The 11,412-nt window shown below is 39.9% G+C and overlaps 1 protein-coding gene across 1 annotated transcript in view; it reads left to right on the plus strand.

Moving 5' to 3' along the window:
- LOC103247461 (synaptotagmin-like protein 5) overlaps window positions 1–9,343 on the plus strand; it is a 74,013-nt gene extending 64,670 nt beyond the window's left edge. Inside the window, exons 13-16 of the mRNA XM_073019516.1 lie at window positions 2,536–2,644; window positions 4,259–4,390; window positions 7,826–8,035; window positions 9,114–9,343. Of these exons, the coding sequence (XP_072875617.1) occupies window positions 2,536–2,644; window positions 4,259–4,390; window positions 7,826–8,035; window positions 9,114–9,256 (594 nt within the window). The 3' untranslated portion in view covers window positions 9,257–9,343. The remainder of the gene's footprint in view (window positions 1–2,535; window positions 2,645–4,258; window positions 4,391–7,825; window positions 8,036–9,113) is intronic.
- Window positions 9,344–11,412: the final 2,069 nt, after the last annotated feature.

An 11,412-nucleotide genomic window follows, 5' to 3' on the forward strand; every position in this document is an offset into this window, starting at 1 on the left:
TCTCTGAGAGAGCAGTTCTCTGCTCTTGATTCAGAAGTCAGATCTCTAAAGGAAAACCTTAACAAAAGTTTCCTTTCCTGCTCTACCTGTGAAAGAACTCAAAGTTCAGTTGACTCAATGGCAAGTGGGAGACCTATAGAACAGAGGTTCTGGGTGCATGTGCACATTGATTTTCTTTAATTTGAACTTTATATTTTGAGATGATTGTAAATCTACATGCAGTTATAAGAAATACTACAGAGAGATCCCATGTACTTATTACTTGATTTTCCCCAATGGTAACCTATAGCAAAGCTGTACTATAATATCAAACCAGGTTTTGCTTAATTTTTTAAAGGCAGGGCCTCACTCTGGCATCCAGGCTGGAGTACAGTGTCAAAATCATAGCTCATTATAATCTCAAATTTCTGGGCTCAAGCTATCCTCCCACCTCAGCCTCCCAAGTAGCTGGGACTACGGTGCATGCCACCATGCCCAGCTACTTGGGGTCTCACTGTGTTGCCCAGGCTGGTCTCAAACTCCTGGGCTCAAGCGATCCTCCCATCTACACCTCCCAAAGTGCTGGGATTACAGGCATGAGCCACTACATCCAGCCACAACCAAGATATTGACATTGATATGATCCACCAATTTTATTCAGAATTCCCAGTTTTGTACTCATTTGTGTGTGTGTGTGTGTGTGCACGTGTGTGTGTATATTTAGTTCTATGCAATTTTATCACCTTTATAGGTTTGTGTATCTACTACCACAGTCAAGGTACAGAACAGTTCTAATACCACATGTGTCCCTCAGGTTGACCTTTTATAACCACATCTAACTCCCTCCCACTACTCACATCCCTAACTTCTAGCAACCACTAATCTGTTCTCCATCTCTATAATTTTGTCATTTCAAGAATGTTACTTACATAAATGAAATCATAAAGTATATGTCATTTTAAGACTGGCTTTTTTTCACTCAGTAGAATTCTCTAGAGATTCAACTTGTTGCATTTATCAATAGTGTATTCCATTTTTATTAATGAATAGTATTCCACGGTATGGATGTACCACAGTTTGTTTGACCATTCACCTGTTGAAGGAAATCTATGTGATTTCCAGTTTTTTACTATTACAAATAAAGCTGATACAAATATTAGTATACAAGTTTTGTGTGGATATAATTTTTTCATTTCTCCGGGATAAATGACCAAGAGTGCAATTTCTGGTTAGATGGTAGTTGCATGTTTAGTCTTACGAGCAGCTGCCAAACTGTTTTCCAGAATGACTCCACCATTTTACATTCCCACCAACAATGTTTGAGTGAACCACTTTCTCCATGTTGAATTTTGATTATATGAATTACCAATATTGCTTTTAACAGTTGAAGACTGGCAGCCCCATGTGAATCAAGCATTATTGCCTACTTTTCCCTTCTTGATCACTTGCGAAAGCCTTAAAAGACATCAAAGATGACACGGAGAAGTAATTTCTGGAGGTACTTTCTTTTCTTTTTTTTTTTTTAAATTTATTTATTATTATTATACTTTAAGTTGTAGGGTACATGTGCATAACGTGCAGGTTTGTTACATATGTATACTTGTGCCATGTTGGTGTGCTGCACCCATCAACTCGTCATTTACATCAGGTATAACTCCCAGTGCAATCCCTCCCCCCTCCCCCCTCCCCATGATAGGCCCCGGTGTGTGATGTTCCCCTTCCCGAGTCCAAGTGATCTCATTGTTCAGTTCCCACCTATGAGTGAGAACATGTGGTGTTTGGTTTTCTGTTCTTGTGATAGTTTGCTAAGAATGATGGTTTCCAGCTGCATCCATGTCCCTACAAAGGACACAAACTCATCCTTTTTTATGGCTGCATAGTATTCCATGGTGTATATGTGCCACATTTTCTTAATCCAATCTGTCACTGATGGACATTTGGGTTGATTCCAAGTCTTTGCTATTGTGAATAGTGCTGCAATAAACATACGTGTGTATGTGTCTTTATAGCAGCATAATTTATAATCCTTTGGGTATATACCCAGTAATGGGATGGCTGGGTCATATGGTACATCTAGTTCTAGATCCTTGAGGAATCGCCATACTGTTCTCCATAATGGTTGAACTAGTTTACAATCCCACTAACAGTGTAAAAGTGTTCCTATTTCTCCACATCGTCCTGGAGGTACTTTCAGTGGCATTTTATTTCTGCTTCTTCACATCCCAAACTATATATGTAAACTCAGTGATAGGTCCGGTCATCAATGTATCACAGGTGCTCAATATCTATTGACTGGCCAAATATAAGTTATATGTCTTCTTTCAAATTCCTTTTACTTAAATGTTAAAGGTTATATGTAAATGTCTTCATAGAGTTTTCCAGCCTTTCTTTTCTCTTACCTAAGGCATCTCTTAAACCAATGAGAGCCAATAGAGTTGAAATGGGAATGGATTGTCACATTTATGCCACCAAGTAAATACTGCACATTCAAATGTGGACTACAATACTAAGCAAATCATTCATACTCTTTCAATTTACTTGTTTCTCCTTGGCCAGGTGGAGTTTGCTCCTGATATTGGCCTTCAATACAAAGGAGAGCTGACAGTTGTTTTACATTACATTCCCCCGGAAGAGAATCTGATGCTTCCACCAGAACAACTCCAAGGTAGAGTAAAAATCAGTGACTTTGATCAATGACATTCTGTTTCTAGAAGTGTGGTAGTAGGAATCAAGGATTGGTTGCATTCTATGTCTTTCATATTACACAAACAAAACATAAAGGATTAGGTGTCACTGTCTTTTGGGGAAAGTTGATATGTGTATACCGTATATGGAAGAATGCAGGATTCTTACAACGAAAGGACAAAATTAATACTTAGAGATCAGCCTTGGTGGTCAGATTTGTTTTCTGTTAGTCCCAAAGATATAGGATCTTCCCCCAGGGCTGGGGGAAGGCAGGCTGCTGGGAGGCAATCATAGGAAACTGCTCCATGGATTTATGACATTCACAACTATTCAGGGAGTCTTGATGAAGAAGTTGTTCTAGAACACAGGATTTAAAGGAATAAATCAGATGGAGTCAATTTAGAAATCTCTCTTCCCCTTTGTACTAAGCTGTTATTGCATTGCTATAAGAAATACTCAAGATTAGGTAATGTATAAATAAAAGAGGTTTAATTTGCTCATGGTTCTGCAGACTATGTAGGAAGCATAAAACAGGCATATGCATCTGAGGAAGCCTCAGGAAGCTTACACTTATGGCAGAAGGTGAAGGTAGAGCAGGGGTCTCACATGACAGGAGCAGGAACAAGAGAAAGAGAGAAGGTGCCACATACTTTTAAACAACCAGATCTCACAGGAATTCACTCAGTATCGTGAGGACAGCACCAAGGGGACGGTGCAAAACCACTCATGAGAAATACACTCCATGATCCAATCACTTCCCACCAGGCCCTACCTCCGATAGTGGGGATTACATTTCAACATGAGATTTGGGTGAGGATACACATCCAAACTATCTTGCCCTTCTTTTACCATCAACTCTTGCAGGCAGCCTCTTCTGTCCTCCCATTCACTGTAACTCTTTTCAGTGTGAGCTTGTACAAGTAACTCACTATCTCCTGACCTCAATTTCCTCACTTCAAAGGGTTGTCGTGGAGAATAAATAGGTTCATATATGTAAAGTGCTTAAAATAGTACTAAATAAACATGTTGGTTGTGGTACTGGTTTATATCATTCATGTTGAACGTATTTCATAGAATAGAAAATTGAGGTGGAAAAGAGATTTCTCTCACCCTAAAATGTAACTGCTTGGGCTGTAGCCTCTAGAGCTGACTCTGACTAAAACTGACTATTTGTAAGACTAAACTATCAAAGGGAGTTATGGAATTTTCTCTTTCGGAGTTGTGGTGTGTGTATATTGCTTTCATCATAGTTATTTCTCACTAAGAGCAGGAATGGTGCTCCGGAAAACTCTTAGGCATTCCATGCCTTTATACCCTGTGAAAAGATATGCTTTGTAAGGGAGTGTTTAAAGTTTTAAATTTATTTGTTCATTTGTTTCAACAAACACAAATGAAAGGCCTATCTGGAAGGAATCCAATGGGGGCAAAAATGGTTAAATGAATAAAAATATACAATAATGTAAAGGCCCAATTCAGTCAGCAAATGAAATATATCTTTGTATATGATCTTTGTAAATTTTGAAATGGAACCCATGATTTTTCTATTTTTTTTTTCTCTCTCCCCACCATTCCCTCATTTTGGTGGCTGACACAGGAAATAAGACTTTTAAAAAGGGAAAGAAGGAGTCACCTGTAATCTCTGGAGGAATACTAGAAGTGTTCATCAAAGAAGCAAAGAATTTGACAGCAGTGAAGTCAGGAGGCACTTCTGATAGCTTTGTGAAGGGGTAACTTTGTTTTAGCTCTTTCTGGATGATACTTAATAAGAGATGAAAGGATCTGTGGTCCATAAGCCAGTGGTGGCTGTGAACCTTCCGTGTTCTGTTTACTAGAAGTGTATGGGTGAGAACTACCCTTAAATGCTGGCTCTTACATCTAAAACAACACAAATGTTGAGGGAACTGCTGATTCTAGCAGTCACTCTGTTTCCAACATATTTCAGGAATTCCCATCATTCTTACTTTCAAGACAGGCAACTTTTTTCTGTAAGATTCATTTGTTGAAAAAGTGGAAAAAATATGATTTTCTAGGTGTAATGTATTTTTATTGTTCATTATTATCATTTTGTACTGGCAATGTGCAATGATAACCAAAATATCAGATCCTTGATATTTTTCTCTCTTGTGGGAAATTGTAAAAAGTAGAGATGTCAGAGCATTCTTGCTGGACTTATCCACTGTCGAGTGCTTTGGAGAGGCTCCGAGACCACCTGCTAGACATTTGTGCCCAAGTTGTGGAGCAAAGGGCAGCTTCTTGAGGGAATGCAGCCCTTAAAATATATACTCTTGCCCAACTCTAGGCAACTCAAACATCAAATCCCTTTTGATTTCTGACTATTGGATATTTTTATCTTGGAAACTGAGGAACTAAGACTGCAAGGTTATTTTTCATTCATTTGAACACACACAAAAATGCACATGTGCCAAGCACCAGGTGCTATGCTTTCAAAAATGAATAACATATTATCCTTGCCTTCATGGAACTCCGTAAAGCACATAAGGTAAAACAAATTCCCATGATGCCAGACCATGAGGTTCATTCTTTGAGTCAGATGGCAATATTGTTCCTCTTCTCATGCTGTGTTAGAAAAGTGTATTTTTTCCTACAAAGAAATGGTTTGGGTTCACTCTCACATGTTCTAACTTTGCTTTTTTGTTGTTTTTTTGTTGTGTTGTTTTTTTGATTTTGTTTTTGTTTTTGTTTTGAGACAGAGTTTTGCTCTGTCGCCCAGGCTGGAGTGCAGTGGCACCATCTCAGCTTACTGCAACCTCCGCTTCCCAGGTTCAAGTGATTCTTATGTCTCAGTTTCCTGAGTAGCTGGGATTACAGGTGCGTGGCACCATGCCCAGCTATTTTATTTATTTATTTATTTATTTTGTATTTTTAGTAGAGGCGGGGTTTCACTACATTGACCAGACTGGTCTCGAACTCCTGACCTCAAGTAATCTGCCTGCCTCAGCCTCCCAAAGTGCTGGGATTACAGGCATGAGCCACCGTGCCTGACCACATGTTCTAACTTTGGTAAAGCCAGTAGTGGGGAGAAGCAGTTCTGGGGCCTCCCCACTGGGGAGTGTGTGTGCCTGAATCCTGGCACATCTGCCCTTCACTCTTTCTTGCAGTAGATTTCAGCATAGAAGAAATGCTTTCTTTGGATACTGCAGTTACAATTTGTGTCATTAGCCCTACCATCCAGTTTAAGCCTGTGCTGCTCACTGTCTGGTGGAATAAGGAGATGGCTCCCAACCCGTGGCCACATTGTGACCTTGCAGCGCTACTTGACATCTTCTGGAGCACTATTCACTTTATCTTGTGGAAAATTTATAAAGCAGAAATAATAAAAGACTATTTTTGTTCTAGAAAGAAAAACAAAAGCCAGTAACTTTCTGGTAAATTCTATCTATAATAATACTTAAACATTAGGCTGATTCTAAAAAGACATGAGATTTTTTTTTAAAGACAGTGAGGGAGCAAGAATAGACCCTCTGTAAAGTTTAATAATATAAAATATATCCATTAACGATATTTCTGGCTGTGAGCCAAAAGAACAGTGGCTTAAACAAAACTAGTTTTTTTTTTTTTTGAGACAGAGTCTCGCTCTGTCGCCCGGGTTGGAGTGCAGTGGCCGGATCTCAGCTCACTGCAAGCTCTGCCTCCCGGGTTCACGTTCACGTCATTCTTCTGCCTCAGCCTCCCGAGTAGCTGGGACTATAGGCGTCTGCCACCTCGCCCGGCTAGTTTTTTGTATTTTTTAGTAGAGACGGGGTTTCACCATGTTAGCCAGGATGGTCTTGATCTTCTGACCTCGTGATCCGCCCGTCTCGGCCTCCCAAAGTGCTGGGATTACAGGCTTGAGCCACCGCGCCCGGCCCAAAACTAGTTTTTTTTTTCTCTCTTACATGTAAACAAAGACTGAAGGTAAGGTCTCCAGGGCAGGTATGGAAGCATCATGATTATCAGGGACCCAGGATTTTTCCATCTCATTATGGTATCCACCTAATGGGTTAGGATAGCTGCTAATGTTTCAGCTATCCCATACAAATTCCAGCTGACAGGACACTTTCCAGATGTAAGAAGTAGTTTTATAAGCACTGCTTCTTATATCCCAATGGCCAGAACTCAGTCACATGGCTATTCTAGCTGCAAGGGAGGCTGGGGAATGTAATCTTTATTCTGGGCAACACTGTGCTCAAATAAAAACACAGAGTTTTTTAGAGGAATGTAAGGAGAGAATGGATATTAGGAGATAATCAGTCTCTGCTTGGGACATGAAATGAAATCTTAAGTGACTGAATGTATCTTCTTTATTGTAAAGTCATTTGTTTGTAGCACTTTTCATTTTTGTTCCATGTACTAATTCCATATGTACGTATGTCTTCTTTTCTAAAGTATGTTCCCTGAAGGGGGAAAACAGCCATTTTTATCACATACCTAGAGCCTCATACAGTGTTTTGACCATAGTCGAGAAAACCTAGGATACAGGTGTTTTATTTGAAGAGATTTCAGGAAACGCCAGTGAGGAAGTGGAGAAAATGAGACAAGGAAGAAAGAGAAGTTGATTAAAACATATATTAATGGGCAGGTTACTACTGTGGGCAACTGCAACTTGATTCCATTGGGGAAGCAGTGAGGAACTCTGTGGAATATACCTTAGGATTGTCACTTCGAGGGACAGGGAAGCTGGGGAATTATCCACCAATTTCTCAAACTCATCAGTTAAAGGTTGCCCCAGGGGCATTAAATTCCAAGTAATCCCAGAGTTTCCTGCACATAAGCTGAGCCAGCTAACACAATATCAGATAAATTCCTTAATTAGAGGAATTTATTCCTTGTGTCAAAAGACACAAGCACTTGAGGTAGGAAGCTGAAAGCATATCAGGAACTTCCCATCCTGCTGCAAGTCAGCTCCAAGGAGGGCCAAAAAGATGTGAAGCAGGGCATACAATAGTGTCTATTGCAGGAGGTATTTTCTTTTCAAGATGGAAGGAAGGATGAAAATAGGATTAGAAAGGAGAATGAGGGCATTAAAGTCATTCCACTATATAAATCCAGATTTAAGCATATAGAATCCTGGGAAGAAAAATCAGATAGACACACCACACTTGCGTGCACATTGACATTTTCTGTCTGCTGTCTTACTGATGGTTTGATTGTTTTTCCTCCTGCTACCTGCTCCCTGATGATAGCAAAGCCACCAAGCACAAAACTCTGGTAATAAAAAAGAGTGTTAACCCTCAGTGGAATCATACATTCATGTTCAGTGGCATCCATCCCCAGGATATAAAGAATGTTTGCCTAGAACTTACCATCTGGGACAAGGAAGCCTTTTCCAGCAACATTTTTCTGGGAGGAGTTTGTTTGAATTCTGGAAGTGGTGAGGGATTTGGGGACCCACAGGGATGGTCTGTGACTGGGTCCGTTTGGGGGCACTATTCTTGCAGGTGTGATGTGCAGTGGATATACATATGTAGTTTCAGCTAAATCCTGAAATTACCACAAATGCTTCATTCCTTTAGCTAAGGATCTATTCATTGATAAATACAAATATAACTACAGTACCTTTGTATCCTTAGGCTAGAAGATTGGAAGATATAATGTTGACATTCAGTCCTTTCATAGACTAACATTTACACTTTAGTCTAAGTGAATTTTAAGTACTTTCTTGGACCTTGCTTCAGATTTTGCTCAGAAGATGATTACCAAGACAGCACAGCCTTCTGATAGGAGGACAGCGACTTTCAAGACCAACATTACTTCATCATCTTCTCAGTTCTGTCCAGCCCTTGCAGCTATTATTCATACTGATTGAATTGAAAAGAAATCATTTTTTCATAAAAATAACACCAATGTTGTTAAAAACAGATCAAGGAAACCCACCACTGGTGCCACAAGACACAACTGTAACAGGGTGAATTGGAAAAGGGATTACAGTAGTAGAGCATGTGCAGTCCCCCTAACTCTCATTATCCCATAGCCTAAGCCAGACATAGATGAGACCATCTGCATACACCATGGTAAATATTTCTGTTGAGGAAGGTCCTATCACTATGATAATTACTTATTTATAGATTAAGGGGAGCCAAGAATATATATACCACTAAAAGGAAAACTCCCCAGGTCAGAAAAGTGTCCTTGTTAGAAAAAGAGAGCCAAATTCATCCCGTTCTTCTGTCATGTTAGCACAGTCCAGATGAACCAGCTCTCTGCTAAAGTAGGGAGGAAGTGAGTCACCAGGGCCACCCTGATTTGCCTCATATGGCCTAGGCATTAGAGAATAGTGCAGGCTGCAAATGATTGATTCAATTCTAACACCACTCACTATATATACTAAGTGAGAACAAGCCAGTAAAAGGTACTCTGGTCAAAAGGCCCCCTCAGAAGTTGATAGATGCCTTGCAGGAGAGAAAAACATTTCATGTGTGACATATAATGTTCCCATTTCGTTTCTTCAGGTGTGAGCCATGGGAAGAACGTGGATTGGATGGACTCTCAGGGGGAAGAGCAGCGCCTTTGGCAGAAGATGGCCAACAACCCTGGAACTCCTTTTGAGGGTGTACTCATGCTTCGTTCCAGCATGGGAAAGTGTAGACTCTAGAGGGACCAGTTCTCCAAGAATGAGGCCACCAGGGCCTATCTGGCTGTCTTTTCCTACCAGTAACAAACTGAGACCTGGGATTCTGCTTCCCTGCCATTTCTCATCTGACAGTATCGGGACATGAAGGGAGAGATGTCAGTAGTATGAACATTTAGGGTCTTGTTGAGTGCCTAAAAAACATATATTTTCTTCCAATCAGGGCCTTCTTGATTGGATGATAGAAAGTGTACTACTCTGTCCTGTCAACGAGCAAATTGTGCAAAGGTTTATAGGGTTTATACCATAAAAGAAATGGCACAAGCTCATTTGAAACAATTGAGATTGGGGTCCTCCATTTGCTAATTATAAGTTACTTTAGATTTCCTCAAATCCTTTGAAGAGAAAGGGGACCACTGAGAAGGTAGATCACTTGAAAAGTTAGAATAAATGATACTGGCCAACTGTTGCTCACCCTAGGAATCCACATGCTCTCAAGAAGGCATTGTGGGGATGGTTGCTTGAGCAAGGGGGTTGTCCTGTTATTGCAGCAAACTTGTGGATTAACCAAGTAGTATTTCAAGATGGACTGACAGAGCTTTCTATGATTACTATAGAATTTATCATCTAAATCAGTTTATTTTTGAGAACAAAGAGAGCTAAATAACTACATCAGAACAATTGATGTTGATTAGAATTGACCTGGGAAAATTGGGATGTAGGGTTACCCTACTGATGACCTAAGAGAGCTCTGTTGTAAACATTTATTTTATAAAATGTTCTAAGCCATTAACTAAAAGGGAATGAGAAATAATGGTCAATTGATGTACCTTTTCACATTGTGTTCATTGATGAGACTAGTTTAATGAAAAAGGAGGTACTCTACCTGCTATTTTACTTCTGTTTCTTTTCTGCCCTGTTATGGGAGAGAATCAAGGACTCCATGTGCTCTCTCCCCCCTTGTCTTCTCCTTCGTTGAGTTTTTCTTATCTCCTTTTGCAGTGGTTAACCATTGTCACAATAATGCTGAATGAAAAAAACACACCAAATGTCAGTGGCTTAAAATGACAATCCTTTTTCTCATAGTTCTGAAGACTGGCTATGGCACCTCTGCTTCCTGCTACAGGCCTGAGGTTCTAGGTTGGCTTCTTATGTATGCCTCATCCTCTTTGAGCCCAAGGGATAGCCAGAGCATCTGGATGGCAGAATTGCAATAGGATGAGCCCCACTGCTCGGGTACATTTTCAGCCCCTGGTTGTGTCATGTCTACTGATATCTCATTGGTCAAAGGAAGTCAGATGGCCAACATGAAGAGGCAGGGAAATATGCACTGCCCACAATGAAGCCATGACAAGAGTGAGGATGCAGGAAGGGATGAAGAATTGGGGCCAACAGTTCAATCTACCATATCTTCTCTCACTTGGAATTCCAGATGCTTGAGCCACGAAACTTAGATGCAAAGAAAGTTAAAGCTAGAAGGAACCTCAGGCCCAGTTCCTCATTTTGCAGATTCCAAATGTGAATTTCAGAGAGCTGAGATAACTTGCCCAAGGCCATATAGAGGCTGTGACTAAATCTGGACTTAAATCCAGGCTATCAATCTTAAGCCAGTGTTCTTTTTTCACTGCAGTCCTTGGCATAATGCTATGCTTATTAAGGTGGATAAGAGGGCATATGCCAAGAAATTTGGAGCAGAGTCCGATTACTTGAGCATGAACATACCTGACCAAGGTATGTTCTGGAGTCATGTTCTAGCCTCCGAGCTCATTTTTTTTTCATATGAATTCATATAAAATCCTCAAAAGTTTAGAAACTGAGTTTTAGTAGTAACAGAGCTAGACTCAGCTTCAGGCTTATTTCTGCTAGTTGTTCCGTATTTCTAGATTTCCTCTTGAATTTTGAAAACTGATTTAAGAATATATTTAGTATTATTATTAGTAAGGGAATAAGCAATCCAATTTCAATTTTATTCAGAAATAGGTCACCTAATTCTAGAAAATGGTTATTAGTCTAGTGTCGCTTAGCAAGGTACTTAAAAGAAAAAACTGCACATATCCCTGTGCTGCCCTTCTTAAAAACAGAAAACAAAAAGTGTAAGATTGTCATTGCTTCCCACATAGGAAAAATAAAATGTCTTCAGACTTGATGTGACTCATTCTGTCTTCAATTATATTTTTAGG

This window comes from Chlorocebus sabaeus, chromosome 9, assembly GCF_047675955.1.
Source record: "Chlorocebus sabaeus isolate Y175 chromosome 9, mChlSab1.0.hap1, whole genome shotgun sequence".
Taxonomy (NCBI): Eukaryota; Metazoa; Chordata; class Mammalia; order Primates; family Cercopithecidae; genus Chlorocebus; species Chlorocebus sabaeus.